The sequence below is a fragment of the Haemaphysalis longicornis genome, unplaced genomic scaffold (assembly GCF_048455015.1).
Source record: "Haemaphysalis longicornis isolate Haplotype H1 unplaced genomic scaffold, Haemaphysalis longicornis Haplotype H1 scaffold_26, whole genome shotgun sequence".
Classification (NCBI taxonomy): domain Eukaryota; kingdom Metazoa; phylum Arthropoda; class Arachnida; order Ixodida; family Ixodidae; genus Haemaphysalis; species Haemaphysalis longicornis.
Genome location: NW_027526319.1, coordinates 1,852,357 through 1,875,746, shown reverse-complemented (window position 1 = coordinate 1,875,746; position 23,390 = coordinate 1,852,357). Strand labels below are relative to the sequence as shown.

The 23,390-nt window shown below is 48.6% G+C and overlaps 1 protein-coding gene across 1 annotated transcript in view; it reads right to left on the bottom strand.

Annotated features, from left to right (window-relative positions):
• The window catches only part of LOC144172789 (cytochrome P450 3A31-like), a 78,906-nt gene extending 56,775 nt beyond the window's left edge, over nucleotides 1–22,131 (bottom strand). Inside the window, exon 1 of the mRNA XM_077701393.1 lies at nucleotides 21,927–22,131. Within this exon, the coding sequence (XP_077557519.1) occupies nucleotides 21,927–22,006 (80 nt within the window). The 5' untranslated portion in view covers nucleotides 22,007–22,131. The remainder of the gene's footprint in view (nucleotides 1–21,926) is intronic.
• Between the last annotated feature and the right edge of the window lie 1,259 nt (nucleotides 22,132–23,390).

Below are 23,390 nucleotides of genomic sequence, written 5' to 3'. Positions count from 1 at the left end.
AACTAACGTAATAAATAGTATACCTGCATATATTACAAGTCTCGAAACCAAAGAAGAATTCCAGGAAGCTCTTTATTGCTTTTCAACCCATTCCAGGCGCGAAGAACAAATCCTATTCTACTCGGGATGGCGTTCTATGATTTGAAAAAAATTACTTTTACTCACTTGTCCTGGACTGAGGACCCGGCCCACTAACCAGATTGATTTAATTGTTAAACAAAGTTTTCCCCTCCTCCCCTTATCTTCCTCCTCCTCTTGAGTGCAGTTTTCCTATAACGCATATCCGAATATCGGAAAGATATGGCTGTGCAAAATTTTCCTAAATATCCCTATAGGTCTTAACAAACATATATGTGTTACTATAAATTTAACGAAGACGTGACTCATTTTGCTCAATAAACCTCCATACTGGTTACCCAAGCAGCATAGGCCGATAGCCAATCATTGGACGCCCCTTGGCTTCCCTTTGGTTTCCGATAGCTTGGCCAGACGCCAAGCAAAAGCCATTCGTGGACAACGAGCGCTATTGGCGGTGAGATTTTTGAGTGGCGCCCCCTGGCTCTGACGTCGGCTTAGGGACTCACGCTTCTGTCGTCTGCTACACGCCGCTTGTGAGGGGCAGCTGTGCCTGTGCTAAGAATCGCCCACTTTGATGCTGTAGTGCATTAAAAAGCGTATTTTTTTATTAATTCAGTCATTTTTTCAGGCTTCTGACACGTCTGAATAATTTCAAGCTGTATCCCCCAAAAGTTTGCAACACACGAGAAGAGAAAGTACAACTTTATTCAGAGCATCAGTCAGAAGCTCGTGTTGAACCCGTCCTTTTTAACTTATTCACGAGGTTCATCGCACAAATAAGTATACAAGATGTGTTGGCTTCCGTGCAGTATTTTTGAGATGCGGTTATAACGACTCAACAGTCTAGTGTTACGTACTCGCGCATCGCACAGCAGGAAGTAAAGCGGCTGTCGCCTATTTTTTCGTGGTTATTGACTTGTTTCGGATAAATGTTTTTTTCTATGCACAAAGCATTAATTGTATTATTAATTAACCGCCACAAACGTCTTATTAGTAGGTTTGGGGGTGATTGGGAGGCTCGCAAAGATCGTGAGGATACTTTCTTCAGGCTGTATGCATGGCATACATTCCCTTCACGAATTGGCTTCCTTTGGCTACTTCCAAGAAAGTTCATATCCGCACATGCGTTGTTTATTCACATGCAAATACAATGAGAAGGTCTTTGCTACGCCACCGCGATCGCACCCCAGGTGCCCCAGGCAACGTTGTCTAGTATACTCGAAGGTGGCTTTTATGCTCCGAATTTCTATCGTAACCACTGTTATCATAACGAACTGACTCTCAACCCAAACAATTATGACATGGTTACTGTGTTTAAGGCTTGACATACTCGCTAACGAACGCAATAAATAGTATACGTGCATATGTTCCAAGAATCGAAACCGATGAATATTTCCGAGGAGCTCTCTTAAACACTTTTCAACTCTTCCAGGTCTAAAGAACAAACCAGGGATGGCGATCTATGAATTGGAAAAAAAATTACTCTTACTTATTTGTCCTAGAATGAGGACCCGGACCACTAATCAGTTCGATTTTTCTGTTAGAGTTTTCTCCTTCTCCCGCTCCTCCTGTTCCTCTTGAGTGCAATTTTCCTATGACGCATATCCGAATATTTGGAAAATATGGCTGCGGGAAATGTACCAAATTATCCCTCCATGTCTTAACAAACATAGCGTTACCGTATATTTACCGTAGACGTGACTCGTTTTGCTCAATAAACCTCCATACTGGTTAGAAGCCTGGTACAAAACCAGCAGGCGCCGATCCACAGTGGGTTATTCGGAACTCAACCTACAGTTCTTGAAACCCTATAACGCATGTCGGCATACTTTCATGCCATGACAACGTACAGTGATGGTGATACAATACTTACGAGCGTTCGGCAAGGTTGCAAAAACTCTTACGTTACATACGATTACCGGGAATCGTAATGCCTTCTGCCAAAGCCGATAGCCCTGAAGGCCTGGTATTTGTTTTAGTCTTACAGTTTCGCTGTTGTCGGTTATTAGCAGCTATCTGTTCCCTTTGTTCGAACGATTGCTTAATATAGAAGCTGACCCCTAGCTCCGAGTCTTCGCGCTCCGCACAGGACCGACTTCGCAAAGAATGGGGCGACGCCGGCGATGTTTCTTCCGTAGCGGTATCCAGAAATGTACTTTAAGTCACTCCTTGAGCTAGTGTATGCGATTTTATGTCTATTGTTATGATATAAAGTCCCGCACATGCCAAAGCTGGTGCTGGCAAGCATCAGACGTCACCCCAGCGCAAAGCAACAGCAGGGAGCGAGAGCTCGAGTGAAGCAGACGACAAATGCGAGAATCCCTAAGCCGACGTCACGGAGGCGCGCGTCGCAGCGCCGCCCGTGTTCGCGCTCACCGCCAATACGACCGGCCTTGAGGACACGCATTGGCCGGTGCGCAAAAAATCACACTGGACAGCGCGCTCATTCAGTCGTAATTTTTTATCATAAAATTTTATGAATAGTAGTAGCCTATATGTGACGCAGGTATTTATGAGTGCCTTTACGCACGTCTTGGCATTTTCTTGTTAGTTAAATGACCACTCAAGTTCACTCAAAATATTACTGAAGTTTGCACGTTTTTGAATTTGTTTTCACGCGCAGCGCACAACAAAAAAGTAGTTCCAAATCATTTTCAAGCTTGTGTCAAGTATCACATTTAAATAAAACGTATTGGCAGGTGTAAATGCCGACAGCCTTACCTGTTGTTGCATACCGCTTCATGAAGTCTCACTGTAGAGCACTCGTGTGCGTTATTTTGCGTGTGTACATGCGCACCCGGCGCGCAAGCAGCACCACTCGAGGGCAGCACTGCGGTCGTTGCCCGCGGCGGTCCCCCAACGGATAGACGGTTAGAGCACAGTGAACAGGCCGCAACGCAGCAAAAAGTAGTTACCTAAAGAGCCACAGTACGGTGCCACGAACCAAAGCGTACTTAAACTAAAGTGCAGCTTATTCAAAACAGCGTGAGAGAGAGTGTTAAACGTTCAGTAGGAATTGGTCATATGTGTGTCCTAACGCAACGGTGTCTGTCGAACTGCTTGAGCGTTGTGCCTCTCCGCTTCCTTTTTCTCAGCGGTGGGGCCGTGGATGGACGCGTCGCCGCGGCGCTCGTCCGACGTTTCCGTCTCTTTTGTTGTATTGAAACCGCCGTAGTACTCCTGTACGTGTCTGTGAGGTGCGTTTTGGTGTCGGTGGCTGTGTGAAGTATACCTGACTGGTGGAATAACATCGTTTGCCTGCTACGGCCGCCGCTGAAAACGTAAGTCACCATTTCATTTTTCTTTTCGCGGTGCGGGAGTGCTCGCGCTAGTTCCCGCCAAACCTTCAGCTGTCGTTTATAACTGGCGCTCGCGAGTGCTGCTTAGTGTTATGTTGGTGGTTCTTGCGAAGAAAAAAGTGGTCCCATACATGTGCTTCCAATTGTGTGACGCCAGTTCTAGCTATCCTTTTCCGGCTTTGTGTTTTCCGAAGAAGCAGCCGTGCTCCCACTGCAGGTTCACGACGTTCAGCATGCGTTGAAGCAAGACTCGTGTGCCGTATAAGAGTTGCGGATGTATTAAGCTGGCTTAGTTAAACTCTGGCTATAAATGAAGCTTTCGTTTGATTATTTTCTTGAGCAATGTAAAGGTATTGTCGAGTGACAAAGTAATTACACTATCGCTGGTCTTCTCCGTGGGTTCCGTTCGCGTCTTCCGCGTGTGACGGGGCTGAAGTGAGCGAAGGCACAACAAACTTTCACGGAACCGCTGGCGTGTCGCTTTGTCTATTGGACTTTTTATATTACTTTGCGCTACTGCAATAAGAGTGAAGCCCATTTTCGGCGAAATTCCGGACTGTTTTCTCAAGAACGAGCCAAGTAACTGCTACCGTAAAACGCAGTATTGAAAAATGAATGGTGCAGTACGTTTTATGTTTCATAGCGAGTGTTAAAGGGGTCCTGAAATACCTTCCGCCGATGCATGGATGTACATGTAACCAAATAAGACAATGTATTAGCAATCTCCTCCCGCAAGAATTTTGTGAAAGCGATGAGTATTAGCTGAGAAATCGTAAATCAAAAACCGCGCATTATCGTCGCGCCGCGTTTCCTCCTCTTTTCAACTGTTGACGGCGCGCGAGCACTCCCTCCCATGATGCTGCGCTAGTCAGCGGTGACGTACTTCCGCATTACGCTCCTCCGACTGCCGTCTGCTACGGGCAAGTTTTGTTGACACCATGAATTCCGCACTCCGCTCAAGGATGGATAAGCGAACGAAAAATCTGGCCGCATGTGTGCGGTGGCCTGGCCTTGCCCTTTCGCGGTGTGCGTTGCTGCAGTGCAGCACGTGACTTTTAATCGGCGGCGAACTCGCAGCCGCTGGGGAGGATCTTGCGCTCGGTCCCTTTCATGCACCGCGCACTGTTTATCCAAAAAGCGCCGTATCAGATGTGGCCCCGCTGGTGCCGGGCCTTATTTTGCGGTGGTGGTAATTCCTGCCGGCGCCATGCGAAAAAGACATTTTAAACCGATACAGAACCCGTGCACAAAACGCTTTAATCATGTGACCAGTTCAGCTTGGGGCGACGCGTGGTGGAGAGCGGAAACGTTGGAAAAACATGCTCCGGTGCGGCTCTGAGCTTTCTAGCGCTGGAGCGAGCGCCTTTCTTTGACGATCTCAAACATCGGTTGCCTTGGCAACAAGGCACAAACCGCCCCAGAAGTCAGTTACGGTTGCGTGATCCCGGTTCAGCTCGGGGCCCCACCTCGCGACATGTGGGCACGGCAGGCGTACCACTCACTCTCATTAGGAAGTGTGAGATGCGTTTGGCATTACAGGAGGCGATGGTGTGTGTGTTGTGGACGCCTTTGTTTCGCGATGAAATGCGACGTTGTGCTTCTGCGGGTGGATAATGCTTCCCATGGTCTGGATTATCTTTCTCAAGCGACGTACGACTCAACCTCGCATGGGGTATGTGCAGTGTGCGTGGCTAAAAGCCATCTCGGCTTGCGCGCCAGAGTTACGTGACTTGCTGTTCGTCCCCGCAAACCGCGCGCGAGGTGAGTGCCGAATTTACGACGGGCAGGAGGAGGCAACCCATCGTCTGTCAATCGCAGTTCAGACTTGCAACGCATGTTATGACGTTGTGTTCGTTCGAAACGCATCTCTGGATTGTTTTGAAGTGGAAAAAAATGTATCCGTCAAACCCGGGCATTCGGCTCAGGGCGTTCTCTGCGATTGCACGAAAGAAGTGCCACGGGGCTTCAACGCTTTCTTTATGGAACGTACTCCGGTAAGAGAATATCCATGTCATGTTATGGCCGTGTTGCATTCAATACAAACGGTTAAGCGTTTATTTACACTTGTTTCGTTTGTCGTAAAATGTTCAAGCACTCCGACACTCCCCTGGCAGATCAGCCGGCGAGTCGACGCTGAGCAGACGACTCATCTCTTTGCCGGAAGTGCGTGAAAAAGCCGGCCAATAGCAGGATGTCTAGCTCATGACGAACATCTGGGAATCGATGATGTAGACATGTGAAGATGGCGGCGTCCAAAAACACGAAGGAAAGGGTGAGAAAAAAGCGACAAACTTTGCAACAAAAGTGTGAGCTTTCTGCTGCGCGTAAAAGAGTAATACTTGGCCCAGATGACCTTGACGACCCAATCTAACGATTGCGCTACTTCATTTAGTGTGCTCAAAACGCCTTTCAGGGCCCCTTTAACAAGCTAGAACTTTAGGATGAATATTTTCACACGGACATGTGGTAAGGCTTGTATAGGTGCTGTATTTAGTAAGCAGCGTGAATTTAGTATTATAGTGAACTATTTCTTTTTTACTTATTACAGGCGCTACGACACAGAGGTGTTTCCCGTGAACAAGTGGCGGATGCAGCAGTGACAAGCTTTCCAAGCCGGCCTATTCTACAATAGTGCTGTTCAAAAACATATTGTGGTCTTGGCAGGTCGGCGAATTACCGGGAATGAGGGTCCTGTTTTCATTTACCTGAATGCTTCTGTTTTGTAGGCATCTCAAGCAGTTAAACGAATGATAATCGGTTCGCGCTTCATGAGCAGCGCTTTTTAAAAATTTTTCTCGACTGTTATTTGTGTTTGCTTTCATGTTTGTGTTCGTATTCTTGCCACTGTTAAGCCAGGTTTCTCGTATATTTGATGTGCATAATAAAAAAGCTACACAGAGAGACCCGGTGTGTTGTGTTGCTCAATTGTTTTTGGCAAGTCACGTATGTATAATTGCTTCGCAAAGTTGATGCAGTTTGCTTATTGTGCCTCGCGGTCCCATTTCTGTTTTATACATGCCATTGTACAGGAAATTATTTAACGAGTGCGCATTAAATAAATAATGCGCACTCGTTTAATAATTTCCTGTATACTGGCATGTATAAAGCAGAAACCGGGCCGCGAGGCAACTCATAAAATAAGCATTGGTCATAAGGACTGGCCACAAAGCCAAAAATGTGCATGAAAATAGCATGGGGTCCACCCATTGGCATTATCAATGCAAGATACTTTGCCAAGCGTTGTCCAATATTGGCCTTCCAGGGCTTGGCCAGTTGTTGGCTTGTCACCTTTCCCAAACACCAGCCAATATTGGCGGCCGAGGTATTGCCAAGCTCGGACACATTGGCCACTGATGATTTGCCATGCTTGGGCTTGACAATTTCTGCTGCTTGGGTAAATGCCTGGTATAGAATCAGCACGCGCGTATATACACACTGGGTTATTTGGAACGTAACCTACAGTTTTTGCAGTCTATAGTGCATGTCGGCAAACTTTCTTGCCTTGACAATGTAAAGTGATGTGACAAAACGCGTTCGAGATTTCGGTAAGGTTGCAAAAACTGTTTTACTTTACATATGATTACCGGGAATTGTGATGCCTTCTGCCAAAGCCGACAGCCCTGAAGGCCTAGAATTTGTTTTCGTCTTCCATTTTCGCTGTTGTCGGTTATTAGCAGCTGACTGTTCCTTTTCTTCGAATGCTTACATGAGAACCTGACGCCTAGCTCCGACTCTTCACGCTCCGCACAGGACCGGCTTCGCAAGGAATGGGGTGGCGCCGGCAATGTTTCTCCCGTAGCGGTATCCAAAACTATACTTTGACACCATGAGCTAGTGTATGCGATTTTAAGCCTACTATTATGATAAAAAGCTACCCACACGCCAATTCTGGTGCGGACAAGCATCAGATGTTGACCGAGCGCAAAGAAACAGCAGGGAGAGCGATCCTGAGTGAAGCAGACGACACATGCGAGAATCCCTAAGCTGACGTCACGGAGGCGCGCTTCGCAGCGCCGCCTGTGTTCGCGCTCACCGCCAATAGGCCTCCTTCACTGCCCAGGGGGCGTTGCGCAAGCGGCTTCCGGGCAGTACTTCCGGGTAGTACAAAGCTGCGCGGGTCCCATAGGATCTCGCGTTGACAGAAGCAAATGAGATCGATGCTCCAGAGTGTTTTTCGACGTGGCCACCAGCCCATCCGCGACGAGTTCGATCTCTTCTGCCGATCAACTTGGCATTAGGGGAAAAAGCTTTGCAGCGCTAAATACGTCTACAGCACTGACGAAAGCGCTGGGATGGTGACAGCGCTCTGCTACTCCCAGGTTCTTCGATCTATGGTCCTTTGAAGTGAAATTTGAAGTGAAACTTCTAGTTTAAACTAATACTCTAGGTAAAGGACTTTTCACCCATCGCCGATCAGAAAAGAATTGTGACGCAATCGGCGATGATCGCGCTTTAAAATGCCAGCGAGTCCGGCGGACCGCAGGCTCGTCTGCTCCGGTGCGCCGCTCTTTTGCGTACCAGCGCACTATGCGTGCACTTTCATTAAACAGTGGTCGTTTGCTTCGTCGTTACGAATACATGTTGCAGCGTCAGCTTGCCGTTTTGTTGCGTGTCTCCGTGACAAAATGCAGCGAGCGTCAGAAGGATGAAATATGTTTTGCGATTCCGGAATTAGTGGCCGTAAAACGTCATGCGAACCGAGAGGCCGCTCGCTTTCCTTGTTTGCGCTCACTTTACTTAATTACTCTCTTGCATCATATATTCCCAGTTCGCACTTAATAGGCTAGAATGAGGGTCAGCAACGTTTTGAAGTGTAGGGCCGAGTTGCATGCAGCCGACACGGCGGAGGGCTCGACGGAAAATCGGGTGGGATGAGGTAGGGGGCTTTGAATGGAAAGCGAGAAAATTCAGCGAATCGCCAATAATATTTGACATTAATCTGGGGAAGTGTAAAGATGGGGAGCAATTCAACTGGAAGCGACCCATTTTCTGTTCTTGTCTCGCTGTTAACTCCATTTGAGGCCAAACTGGTGTGTCGGCGCTCAGATTGTTAGTGACGACCCCTGCACTAGAAGATAACCAACAGAGTCAGTGATGATCGTATATAAATTCGGGGCTGCGCGCCGTGTATGCGGCTGTGTTATGTTTGGCAAATATTGAAGTGCACATCTCTGCAGGCAGCGGGCGTACAATTTGGTGCTTGTTTTGCGTCCTTTAATAGCGCTTAATATGTTTATTTGACGCTATTGCCTCACTTACTCACTAGTATACATGCACCCAGCCGTTAGTAAACCATGCGGCGTAAAACTTTACGCAAAAATCATTTAGTTTGCGGAAATAGAAAACACAATTTCCACTCGTTTTCAAGGCGGTGAGAGGCCAGCAGTGTCAGCTGAGTCGGCTGCGCAATTCTTGCGTTCCCTTGCATGCTCCTACTGAAGCAACCTTTTGCAGTTAGCAGCATCGTTCCGTGTTTATGCTACTCGTGAACTTTCCTTAGTCGGCCCCACGCAAGAAGAAAGAACGGTAATGGTCGTCAGAAAGTTAGACCACCCGACCTGGCGATACTGTCCCACGCCGCGACGACCGCGACAGCCCGCTCAAAAGAAAGCCGATAATTCGGCTTGTTTTAGCGGATATTATTTTGGTTAACCTCTGCAAATACTTTAAGTTGTATTTCATACAGTATGTACCGTGATTACCCGACTCTAACGCGCCCCCGATTCTAACGCGCACCCGATTTTCCTGGCAAAAAAACCGAAAACACTTGCACCTCAGATTGTAACGCGCACGGAACTCTGTGAGCAAGAAAAATGAATGCGAGAGAAACGGGCGATTTATTTCCCGAAGTAATCTCGACTCATCTCACTCCTCGTCGGTCTCCGCTGACCACATCTCGTTCTCGGTGCCGTCAAGCGCGTTCGTGATGCCACACTTCTGAACGAACGTTCAACCATGGTCGATGGGATCGTGGCCCACCCCTCGCACGCCCATCCCGCGAGCTTCTCCAGAGGCGCACGCTTCAGTCGACTGCTCGTTTTGAACGCGAGAGAGCCGCTGCTGCCATTGCTGTTATCAAGCGCGCAAGTGGAACGATTTGACGATTTATGTGAAGGCCGATAGAAAAGCCTGGGCGCCTATGCTTCCTGCGTCCGAAAAATCGTTGCTAAAAGCTTTGGCGCCATCTTGAGATGGCGATGGCGATGGCCGGGAAGAAATTCCCGTTGTTTCGGCAGTTTCGGTTTCGTATCCGATTCTAACGCGCATGCGATTTTTCGACCTATTTTTCCCGAAAAAAGGCGCGCGCTAGAATCGGGTAATTACGGTAGTCAATTAAACGCGCCACAAAGCGATTAAACTAAGTACAACCAACTTTCACTCTGGATTGTAATTGAGAATACCTGAAGGGCTGCGAGGGTCGTCTGCTTTTGTACTAGCCAGAGGCGTCGGCCATTAGGGGCGCTGCAGGTCGCCAAAACTTCAGCGCAGGAGCCCTATCGAACCACCGACGCCCGGGATATACTCGAGGCACAGAGTTTCATACAATAACAACTAGAGAGGAATCTGGCGCTGCGATCATACGACTCAATGGGCGTGATGGGTAATTCTGAATTCGGATTGGCGCTCGATGGCTTGTGGAAGTTGCTAAGGATTGCAGGCAGTTTCGTTTTCGTTTTGGATTTACACGAACGCATTTGCCTACGCGGGGTGTTGGGAGAAGCGATCAAAAATAGGTTTCTCCTTGAACTGAATGCCGCAAGCTGACTGAAGCCGCAATGAGTAGAAATGTTTTATTACCCACAGTTGCGAATTGGATAGCTTGCCAATTCATTGCCGCACAGCGAGCCCTAAAACACAAATGACGGCGCTTTGAACGGCGAAGTTGTCTGCGAATTAGGAGTTGCGGCGCTGCTCATTCGGTTGAACAATGTATTGTCAAAGTTGACGAGGGTTGCGAATCGCCTGGAACAGCCCCAACTTTCGTGCGAACATCGGCTCCTACGGCGGCTGATACCGGCGGCACCGGCACTGGCACCGGCGGCTGATAGGAACGCAGCTTGATGAATGTCACTAATTCAGGCAATAATAACTTCTCCGAAGGCAATCGGTTTCTTACCCGCCGCGGTGGCTCAGTGGCTAAGGCGTTGTGCTCCTGAGCACGAGGTCGCGGGTTCGATTCCAGGCCGCGGTGGCCGCTTTTCTGATAAAAGTGAAAAGCAAAAACTCCCGTGTGTACGAGATTGGCGTACGTTAAAGATCACCAGGTGGTCAAAATTAATCCGGAGCCCTCCGCTACGGCGCGCCTCATCGCCTGCGCCGCGTCGGCGCGTTAAACCCTACAATCAATCAGTCATCGGTTTGTTTTTTCTTTATGAGCACAAAACTTTTCTTAGTATTACAAAATACAAGCGCCGAAACTTTTACAAATAGTTTTTAAAGAAGTCCGCGTCCTGCTGTAGTTGGCGGCAAATGGCAAACCTGCTCCACAAACCTCCTCGACTCCGCATCTGCTGTTTATTTAAACGCGCGGTTTTATTTCGTACAAAACCAGTTTTTGGTCACTAACTTTCTTGTTCGTCATGTAATTTCCAAACGGAGAACCAGGCAATAAGAGTTTTTTGTCAAAAAACACCGTTTGCTCAACCATAGGCCAGCTTCGATTCTACGCGATCCGGTTCCAGAACTACCCATCATTCCCATTGAAGCGTAAGCGCCGCTGCCATGTTCGCGTTGACACTTGCGCCAGTTTCCTCTCCCGTTATTTGTATGAAACTCCATGACTCGAGGAACCCGACGCGCTACCGATGGACCACGCCGACGGATTTTTTTTTTTTTCAACAATAATTTTATTTACAGAAATAAATACGAGTACAGTTTACATGAGGCCAAGAGATATAGGACGGCAAAGTACAAGAGCGCCCACAAGGCTTATTGTTACGCATGGACACACAGGCACATAGATATATACCGGAAAAAAAAGGTCTCGGTTACAGACAATACCAAGGCTTGGCGGATGGAAGTAGCGGTAGATAATATTCAAGTGTACAGCGTGGAGTGCTGTGCACAACGTGACGGATTCATTGCAACTGGTGTCCTAATTTCTATCCGTGAAAGCGAACGTGACCGCGATTTGCGCTAAGCGCATTGCTAACTTTTGGGACTATTGCTCAGTTCCATTCTAAGTACAGCCTCACAACCATAGTTTTTTCTCGTAAATAACAATAAACTCATCGCCTAGTTGAGATAGATAGCTGGGGGATCGGACGACTCATTTGTTTCCGCGCAAATTAGGGCAAACCAAGTGTATTCTTAGTGTTCGATACATATTTTAAGTGCTCTATGTAACGTATGTGAAAGGGGTCGTGTGTGTGAGTGCCAGAATAGGGAAACAGACCATATTTTCCTGCATCCGCAAAACCAAATTCAGTGTTGCTTAGCCTGAATTCTTCAAGTTCGCGTCGCTAGAGGATTGCGACTGGGAAATACAACCGGGTTTTACAGCGGTTGCAGCATTGTCATATAGCTTTGTTGCACAAGGCAATTATGTGCCCAGTGCAAAAGATAACTTGGAGACGCTTACTTGTAGCGAGCATTTTTATTTTGCAGTTGTCATCAGCAACTAATGCGCTTTTCTCGTCTGTTAATTAAACACATACATATTTATTACGCTTAGGAATCACTGTTTGCTATTGTCATTATTATTTGTGTTACTGTTGACGCGCTTGAAATCTTTCAGTGGGCGGTATTACCTCGCACGATTCGTAGGCAACACAGCGTATAAACATTACCCCACCGAGAAGCGTCTGGACATCACGCTTCGCCGCTCCTTGCCTTTACCCGCCACTCTATTAACCCTAGGCGATTTTCTTATACTTAACGTCAATATTTTCTCCCGTGGCACCATCTAAAGGACCCATTGACTGCAATGACTTGTGTTTTAGAAATCTCAAACTGTTCACAGACATAGGCACGAAAGGGTCACGACGACGCCATTACAGCGGATTAACGACGCAGCAAAGCGACTAACTTTATGCGTTTCGTCTTCCCATTACTCCTTATAGATCGGCGGGGACGAACAATTAGTCCGCATTTGTGCACACGGCACATACTCTGTCACAAATACTCCCCTTGAAGATGAACGATCGCCAGCGTAGACTAACGGCTGTATTTTAGTCACTACTATAGTCCTTTTTGCCTAAAAGTGCAGCCTTACTACCCGCCAACCTGCCAACAATGACACCGCCGTCTACGTAAGCATCTACGCGGACGACCTGGCAATATGGACGACCGCCGACCGGAAGCACTAGCTCCAAGCTCGAAAGGCCGCACAACTTGGCCTGGCCACCGTGGTCGACCGCCTCACACGATTTGGCTTGAACGTTGGCAAGTGTCCTCCGAAAGACGGCCCCCATGTCCTACCACCCCAAGGCTAGACGGGCACGGCAAGCACCGCCACTAATCAACAACACCCCCCTGTTCAGGATGAACACCGCCCGCTACCTGAGAATTACGCTCGACAAGCGGTTCTCATGGCTGCCGCTGGAACAGGGCCTCAGAGCGCACCTGACGGCCGTTCAGTGCGCGGTTCGTGCCCTCGCGGCCAAAGGGAGGGGCTGTTCCCAAGAGTAGGCGCTCCGTATCTACGACGCAGTGGGGTTGTCGCAACTGCTCTACTGTCTCTCCTTCGTCTCGCTGAATAAAACCAACTGGCAGAAGATCGCGCGAGATCATACGGCCGCCGTCTGCCTGTGCCTGGGCCTGCCGAAAAACTCATCCGTCGCCGCAACGCTTGACGGGGACGGCGCGTGGCTGGCACAGCTTCGCGTGCACCGCGCATGCCGCGCGCCCGACGGAGCAGCCCTCATAAAACGCCTGGAGTCAAGACCCCGCTCTGCGGCCGGCAGGCTTGTGGCGGCCTTCAAGGAGCTCGTAGGCGACCCAAGGCCGCCGCTCCCGCCCGCTCTACTTCCGCCACACCGCACCTCCTCCATCGAAATTCGGAGCACCCTGCTCGGTCTACGGGGAAAAAAGCGAGAACCGCCACAAGGACTCCGGCACAGCCGCACGAAGCGATCGACGGCGGGGAGAAGGGGGGCATGTAGCTAAACCTGTTCTCGGACGGCTCGGTCCTTCCCGCGCTTGTGGCCTGAATGTACAACGAGACGAAAGATCCACCGATTCGGAAGGTTCAATCCGTCCCGTGATCGGTAAGACGAAAGATCCACCGAGACTGAAGGTCCAAACGAGCCTGAATGTTGAACGAGACGAAAGATCCACCGAGTCGGAAGGACCAATCGAGCCTGAATGTCCATCGAGATGAAAGATCCACCGAGACGAAATGGCCAACAATAAAATAACTTTACTGAGCTCATTCGGATAAAGCGGATAGCGATGGGTTTGAATCAGTCGTGTAAAATTTTTTACCCCGTAAAACTTCACTCAACGTTTCAACAATTTTGTTAGCCTTATGCATGTAGGACTCAGTTTTGCGTCCATGTAACCTGTTGCACGTGAGCGTAATGATTGATTGATTGATTCATTCATTGTGGGGTTTAACGCGACGACGCTTGACAGGCGGTGAGACTGGCCGTAGTGGAGGGCTCCGGATTAATTTTGACCCCCTGGGGATCTTTAACGTGCTCCGAAATATCAAACACACGGAAGTTTCCGCTTTTCGCTTCTATGTGAAAAAGCGGCCGCCGCGGCTGGGAATTGAACCCGCGACCTTGGGCTCAGCAGCACAAGCGTGAGCGTATTATCCCGCAATGTTCTGCTCAATTTCAGTAATATCGTCTGTCAACAAAACAAACCACAAATTTCATTTCGAGTACTACCATTTGTTAGGGTCTAAACCGTTGGGTTCCTTACACAAAGTGTGGTTGCATCACTAAATAAGATTGTCGTCGCAAAATCCTATTAAGATAATACCCGTACGCTAGAAAAACAAACTCCTTGCAGTTGCCATTTTCTTTGAAATCAACGCATGATCTATCCAATTGAGTTGGCCGGCCCAATACTAAAACTTAATTCAGGTTAAGATTGGCTGGAATAAACGTGCAGACAAAAGCAGCTAAAGAGATAGCGGAATGCATAGTCGAATCGGTTCACCATCGGCAACCAGCCATGTCTTTCGCACCGTTGTTTTAAATCAAGCCGTTAAATATTGTACGCTTCTACTGTATTACATGGGCGGAAGGCGAAAAGTGATCCGAAGATGACAAACACTTTCGAAGTGTTAAAATTAAGTTGAAGTGGATATGTCTGTGCAAAAGAAGCCGAGAGGCTTTACGGGCAACCGTGGGAGTGGGAGGAGGGGCTACGGACCAATTTATGACGCCTACTTGATTTCAACGTGCGCAGCGCTCGTGCTACATAGGTGTTTCGGCGTATGCTACTTTATCGTTCAGCTGCCTTGTTTTAGCTTGGAAAAAGTGACTGTCGTTGCCGGGAATCAAGACAAACTTCGCGTTCCCTAGCGCAGTACCTGGTTCATGCAATGAGTTGCCTTATTGTAAAGATAAAATGATTTAAAATGAGATTTTTATATAAATGTATTTCTAATATCAATGATTGGAAAGGCAGTAATACCGTTACACTATTCTGAGCTCCGCGCCGAATCGTAACACCATTCTGTGACTTTCTTCATTTTTCGCCACCCATTGAACTTTGTGAACGTGGAGGCCACGAATAGTCATGTAAACATTGCACACGCCAAGAAAAAAAATGAGTTGGAATTTTATGAACACTACCCGCCCTAGTTAACTGGTTGCTAAATCGCAACCAACCGCTTTTTTTTTCATTTGTTTAACTTGTGTTTGTGTTAGCATTGCATAGAACGGTGCAAATAAACATAATTGTATTCGTGTATGCAGTCGCTAATGCCGTATTTGAGTTTCAAAGCCCAAAAGAAGAAAACATACCCTGCGAGTTCTGCGGCGGCCGCAACAACTACAGCAGTAACGCGAAATGACGCAAACTCATCTTGCGATGTAATGGACGACGGCCAAGATTTTAGAGTTATGCACGCGCACCTGCGTTCGTGTAAAGGATGTTTTTAGGAAATACTTTAAGGCGATTCGCAACAAGTATGTGTCGGAATAAACGGATTGTGGTTTATTTTCGGAGAGTTCAAAGAAATTTCTGTTTCGGTTTCGCCGTGCAAAACGCCCATAGTTTCCAACGATATCTGTGATCGTGCATTAGCCATACTTCTCGAGTCACCATGACCCCCTGGTCACATGTTTTTGTACTTGTACTTGTTATTCGTTAGCCTCGTTGCGTGTTACCAAAGCCTAATTTGACGAGGCACAAAGCGTTGGCATCCACTGTGTGGGTTGAAACCTAATGCTGGAGGCCTTTCTTTTATTGTCCGACAGTGTTTAATTGGCCTATTTGCCGACGACCCGTCGGATACTACGGATAAAAGACATGTAGGTGAGATCCGTAGGTGCGGGAGAGACGCCCCGCGGTTCACCATCTCCGATGAACTGGAGCACCATAGTTAGCCACTGCGTCCACCTCAGCTCGGCTTTCCTTACTGCATGAAACGATACTTGTTAGCTTGAAGCGGCGCAAGGATGTTTATGCGGCCCATTCCTGCCGTGAACAACAGGTTACTAGCGGGTCATGACTACTTCTGAAGTATCACCAATGCGCGATTACAGATAACGTCAGAAACCATGGACATATTGAACTGCGGGACCGAAACCGAAACTGTCTCGAGCTCCCCAAAAATAAACCACAGAACTACATTCATACTACGATGCTACTACAATGCTACAGAACTACAATGCAACTTTTTCCTAAAGAAAAGTAGCATTGACAAAAGCGCAATGCCGATTCCATGAAATTTAGAACGCTAAAGATCGTTCAATCGTGTTGGAAGACAAGTTCGCCTCATAGTAAATGTGACGCGATGTGCTGGGAGGGACGATGGCCAAGATTTTAAACTTCATGTATACGCACTTGTACGTTTGGCAGTGTTATTGTTTTAGAAGAAACTTTAGTACTATTAGCAACAAGCACAGGGATCTGAATGTAGTTGTTGTAGTTTGTTTTCGGGGAGTTGTTCAAACCAGTTTTGGTTTTGATTCCCCGCAACAACAGGCTTGATGTCCAACATTATCGCTGGTTGGATGTCGTTGTAGGCTGCATGATAGGTCACATAAGGCTGCCAGCCACTATTAAAATCGTAACTTTCACTGGCAGAGGCGTTCGCAGTGGCTGCTGCATGCCCTCCGCACCACCAGAGATGCTCAACTGCGAGGCGCTTCTCCCGCAAATTCAGAGCTTGCCTTGCTCGTCTGTGCGTGGTAAGAGGGCGCTCGCATGAGGCCTACAGTCAGCGGATTCGGCACTGTGCGTGCAAGCTACCGGTGAAATGTCAACACCCCGCCAACGAAAATACGCCGGCCCGTCAGTGTCTGTCTGCACGCAGTCTCTAAACTCCCGCATAATGCAATGATAATTGCAGCGCGAAATGATGAATGCAGTAGAGAAAACATTACCTATAGACCTTATGCAAATACTGGCGCCCTCTTGCGGGAACCGCGGTCGCTTCCGCCATGCTGGGGGATTCCCGGATCTCCGGATACCGCTGTATACATGATAGCCCGGGGTTACCGACGCACACGCCGGCATTTATCGTTGTCGAAGATGCCCAAATACTGCCGTGTAACTTGCTGTGCTCAAATATGATACGACGACGACCACGTAAATAGCGTACACATCTTTTTCTTTTCTTATTTCTCAACGGAAGCGTGACTCGAGCCCTGCGTGAAGTCGCTTCCGGGTATCGACTTCCCTTCGCGCAGTAATATTATAGCTAGATCGCATGCATAGTCAGGAAATGAATAATATATGCAGGACTAAAAAGGTCCCAAAGTGAGCTGTATCCCAAAGTGAGCCCTGTATTTGCCGAGGAGCACTCCTCCCTGCTGATAGTTAAGGCGCACTGCATCGGTCAGCTCGTACTTTATCGTGCGGGTAGAGTTTTGAGTCTGCCGTTCGAGCTTTGCGCGCCCGCATTTTCTTTTTATTCTGGACGTTCGGTAGGCTTTTATGGAAGTACTACTCATTGTTTTGTTTGCCAAACGTTACAGGAAATAAGGGATCCGCGAAAGTTTCAATCTTCACGTAGCGCCATGAGTAGCGCAAGTAACGTACATAGTAACTCGTGTATCGGTCATTTACCGCTCGTCGCCTGCTGTTCGACCGTAGCCTATTTTCTCAAGATCAAATTTTTCAAGCGGAATTTTCAAGCGCATCCCGGTCAGTCATTCGGCACTCCTGCAAGCTATACAACCCCATCAAAAAGAATATATTTTAGGGCACTGCAGTAGTATATCGAAAAGGCAAGAACCGCATTGTGTGTCCATATCCCTGTCCCAGAGTGCTCGAAACCTTGTCTAGGGACTCCAGACTGCAATCTCCGCAAGTAATCCCGCCATGTTTATGAATCACTTCACCGTTCCATTAGGTAATTTCACTTCTATACACAAGGTGATTTGTATGGAACAGCATCACACGTGGTTCTCATATGTTTGTGGTCAATCGTGTTGTTAATGGTGCATATTCCAGCTTTCGTTCCCCTGCCCCCCCCCCCCCCCCCCCCAAAAAAAAAAGAAAAAGATGCGTTCTCCTTCACATTTGAACTGCGTTAGAACGGTGGTTTGGGCTAGTTGGTGCATACTAACTGAATTCAAAACAGCAAAAAAGACGTGCAAAAAACACCGCCTTGCGTCGTCGTTTCATGTCCCGTCTTTTTGCGCTGTTTTGAACACAGCTTGAAGAATTTGGCGGGTATTCGCAACCCTCGGCCGACACCATGGCCAACACAAATCGCGCAGGTATTGCCGACCGCTAAATCGTCAAATGCGTGCTCAGACGTCCCACAGACCGCTTAAAACGTGCCGCCGCAATCCTACAACAAATATGTGCCTTCGGCTTTTACAAGAAGCGGACAAAAATGAATCGCGGAGCTTCGTCTAGGAGCTGCGATAAATAACTCGACAGGCTTTGCCCAGCCGCCCTCCGAACACCGCAGGGTTGGTGGTTGGGAAATTGAGGACGGAGAGCAACACTTTTGTACGAATGCGGCATAATTCCCCTACACTGTCCCGCTTCGGGTCAATATCCCACCCCTTTTTTACTTAATCTGTTCCTTAACACAGTTGAACAATCACCGAAGAACCAAACTTAGACTTCCAGGCCTTATTCATTCATTCTGGTGAGGCCGAACAGTCTTGCGCATGATCGAAAGGTGGCGCAATAAACTGGGGAAATTTCTGATATTTATATATACTTAGGCTCCAAGATAGAAACAGGGAGATTGGTTGAATGGTATAAAGGGGACTTGTGCACTACCGCAAACCCGCCTAAATTTTAAATGAAAATAGCAAAGTCCACAATTGAGGAAGTGAAAGTTCGCAGATTTCAAATACGCTTGCTTAAGTGCTGCACGTGTCCATGCGGCAGGAAAGAACTTGAGTTCGTTCGTAAAAAGATATCATTTTTAGATAGGAGACTGGCGCGTTTTTGCTAAGGAAAACTTAATAAATCTCGCACCCCCGAACACAGGCAGACGCAGGCATAAAGAAGAACCCAGCGCATCCGCAAAACTGTTTGTTGTGGGCGTTCTTCAGTCGATATATCGTAAACTAGTCATTTCATCTTCCTGAAGCTGTTGTTCGGAAATGCCGTTCCTGACAACGTGGAAAGGCGAATGCCGGGAGTACATTTAAACTTAAACTATCGTGTACTTCTCACGTGAAGTTATATACTGGAACCTGAAACGCAGACGTTCTCGCTTTTTACGTGCTCAATTGAGTTGTGAAGGTGATTGTAGAGCGCTCTGGACGATCATACAATACGGAAGAGCCTGCCTGAATATCCACCGATATGAAAGATCCACCGAGACGGAAGTCCAATCGAGCCTGAATGTCCAAGGAGACGAAAGATCCACCGAGTCGGACGGTACAATCGAACCTGAATGTCCAAAGAGACGAAAGATCCACCGAGTCGGAAGGTCCAATCGAGCCAGAATGTTCAACCAGACGAAAGATCCACGAGTCGGGAGGTCCAATCGAGCCTGAATGTCCAACCTGACGAACGATCCACGAGCCGGAAGGTCCAATAGAGCCTGAATGTCCAACGAGACGAAATATCCACAGAGACAGAATATGCGCGGTTGGACCTTTCGTCTCGTTGGATCTTTCCTTTCGTAGGACCTTGAGACGCTCAATATACTTCCCGGGCCACCTGCAAGCGCCGCCACGGCATGCATCGCCCCCCAGGCGACCAAGTCTCGCAGCTGCCGCTTACCCTTCTCCGCGAGCTACACCACCGACTAGCTCGCATGCCTGCGCCTGGCGGCGGAACTGGCTTTGGAGCGGCAGCCGGGAGACAACACGGCCACCTTTTGTTGCGACACCATGGCGGCCCTCCAACGCCTGTTCCACCCCCATCGTCAACACGCTGTACGCGAAACTCGCAAGAATCGCCACCCGGGGCTGCAACGTCCGGCTCCAATGGATTCCCGCACATGTGGGCGTCGCGCACGACGAGGCCGCGGACGCGCTAGACAAGTCCGCACGCTCGGCCGGCGCTGCTTTCTACAACGCCGCCACGCTTCCGGACGAGGCCCGAAGAACCATCTACAACGCGTTGCGCAAACACCACCCGGTCGAGCGGGTCGTTTCCAGCAACGCACCCGTACGCCTCCCTTGCAGAAAGTTGTGCAAACAGGAATGCTGCCTGCTAAGCAGGATGCGTACAGGTTGCGACCTAACTAACGGGTGACTGCAGCTTGACGAAAAGAATGACAACCCGGCCCGCCCACAATGCGGCGCTTTCGATTCGGCCGGACAATGCATCACGACCTGCGCTGCATACAACTCCCACAGGGACCAACTTCCCCGCGCCTACCGTCGCCTCGGGGTTGAAATGCAGCACAGCAGAGGTCATCCTCTCCCCCCGCTTTCCCCGCATTCTTCTCGTAGAAGCGTTCCGCCACGTCCTCTCCTTCCTCTAGGAGACCGGCCTGGCCGCGCGCCACTATAGCGCCCCCCCCTTCTCCCCCCTTACCTCTGCGGGACGCTCAAACCATTTTCATTTTTCCTTTCTTCTTTCTCCATTTTTTTATCTTTGGGTTGTTTTTATTATTACTCAGCCAACTCTGCTAGCCAACATGTCTCCTCTCACCCTCCCTACGGGCCCCGGCGGTGTCGCCTGCGCACCGGCATAACCACCGGAGATGAGGTACCCCTAAAAGCACTTATTTCCGAATTCCCCCTGCCACTGACCTCTATCTCTTTCGAGGTCAGTGGCAGGGGGAATTCGGCGTTGCCCTTTCGCCGTTGCTCTTTCCTGCGCCTTTCCGGCACCCCTCTCACTCGCCGTCCTTTCTGCGCGCACTCGCAATGCAGTTGCCGCCCTCCCCCATTCGTAAACTGTACCTCATGGTATAGTTAAATTTCCTCCTAACACTTCCCGCTATCACCTCCTTTATCTCCCCTCCCACCCCCACGGTCCTGGTAAGGTGCCGGCACCCTACGCCAGACAGTTACGTCCGTTCACCCCCTCTACCCCACCTGAAAACCCATTAGCTTAGCTTGTTGAGGCGCGCACTCTCCTCGTGGGCTCCTAGCCTACTCATAGCGTTCCCTCACCCGTCTTTGGCTAGCATTTCCCCCTCTCCATGTCACTGATGATGATAGTTAAAGATCGGCAAGGATAGAACTCAAGATAAAAATTCTTGCTGCTAAAATGGACAACGCGTTTTTTTCTACTTAAAAAAGTAAAACTGTGTCTCTATAGATCAATTAGGTGCAACGGGAAATGGCAGCTCTCACTTCCTTGAGCGGAATATGTTCGGTGAAATTTTGGGATGAAAATGTTTGCTAACAAAAATGGTTGCTGTACGGATATGTCGGGCTCAGGGAGAAACACGTGCGTATATCTCTTTACGCTATTTAAACACCCCCTGCAACTTCACCTAGGAGTTGTCCTGGAGATGTACGACAGCTAGCAAGTAAATATAAATACGTATAATTTGATTTTTATTATTAATAACAAAGGGGAAAGCTAAAAGGCGGGTCAATGTCAGGTTATGCCACTTTATGTTTACACCTCCGTGCTTTACTTGGAATATTTCAGAACAGCATTTGCAAACAGCTCAAACATCCATTCCTTACCAAAATGAACGGAAGTCAATGCTACGTGAAAAGCGACGGTTGCGCGAGCTTGTCAATCCCGGGATGCATTAATTTTGGCTCGTTCACGTGATCATGGTAAAAAATGTTAATCCCGGCTTACCAGCTCCGTGACCAAAGTTGGTTCAGCTTTTGGAGATCCTTGAAATAGACGTGATGCCGAAAAAACGACGGACAGAAGTAACACGCAAAAAGTGCGGTTCCGCATCGTTGTGAGTCGTGTCTTGGTGAAATCCTCGAGAACGAGGGAGTACTACAAAGCAAAATCATCTCCGCTTCGGATGCGCCTCAAAACTGATTTCATTTTGCCGCTACGAAACGTCAATTACTCTCTCACCTGATTACCCACCAGCTGATGCTGTAGATTACGCAGGTGGCTAAGGCTAGTATCCACGCCCAGTAGCCAATGTATTCCATCTTGACAGCGTTTCACGTCGACCTGTCGTCTTCTTTTCGCGGACGAAGTGGAGCCTCAGCATGCTTAACGTGTCCGCATATATACCCGAACTGTTAACGAAACCAGTCGTGTTTCCTAATGCTTTCGGAAACGCATGTGAGACCTCAAGCCCTTATATCTGGCGCAATGTGAATAATGATCGTCGCCTCTTATCGCTATTTGCATATGTCCTTGCCGAAACGCATTTCGCCCGATGCCGGACTTGGCTCTTTTTCCTTCTATCGTGTCATCATCCCCTTGTAAGAAGGCCTGAGATGAGCTGATTGCGACTTCCTTTTGAGTACGACGTGTTTTGGCACCTATTGCAGATGGGTCGACTAAGCACCTGCACATGTATCGTTTACATAACGTCGTAGAAGCCCTTACCTGTAAATTAGTCGCAGCTATCTAAGCGCTGCCAAGGAAGGGCAGCTGATGTGATGATGGCTGGGTTTATTTGCGCAAAGGCTTTTAGTTCAACGGGCGCCGAAGAAAAGCCTAAAGTAACAAACAAAATGCCATATGCAAGTGCTGGCCAAAACTGGTGAAGTGGAGAAGGCTCTATAGATCGAGGGCACGTGAACGATTAAAGAGAGCGAGAAACGGCGTGTGAGGGGGTGGGAGGAAGAAACGTGTTTCTTTATATCTGTCTGAGCATTGTTTCTTGCTCTTTCGTGAGTCAAGCGTGGCCTGATCGGTACACCCCACGGGAGATCGGAAAGAGTTGGCTGATTGCCTGATCTGTACGTAGCGGTTCGTTCCCCCTCTGCTGGTCGTCCCGTGGGGCCCCGCCAGCTAACACTTGTATGTGCGACGATGTTCCCACGGAGAACGGGGTGACCGGGTTTCGAAACAATTGTGACTGTTCACCTGGGTGGCCGTTGCCGGAGCAGCTTCAGTGCGCTCTTCCAATCATGGATGATCTGGACGCCGCTTCGAAATATGTGAGTATGGTAGTTGCGTCGGCGTGCGCAATTATCGGTGCTATGGCCGCTTCCTCTGACTGCAACGTTGTCGCGAGTCGGAGTGTCAGACTCGCTACGGCGTTTTCAAGGTTGGTTGACATTCGTTGTACCACTTACATTGGCTCTGGCTCCTCTTCTGCCCTCGGGATACCGCGGGCGCATGTTAAGGGAAAAAAGTGCCACTCGTATTTTGTCTCGGCTATTGCTTGGCATGTCTTCCATCTTAGATCATTACTGTGGCGGGTTCAAGTAACCAACTTGAATGAGCGATTTCGGACCGGTCATGCTTGTGGCAAGGCCTTTTTGTTGCGCTGGAAAATCGGCCTCGATGAGCTCATTCACTAAAATTCCGAGTCCTAACGGGAGTACTTTTTCTGTGAACGCGCTCATCGGTAGAGCG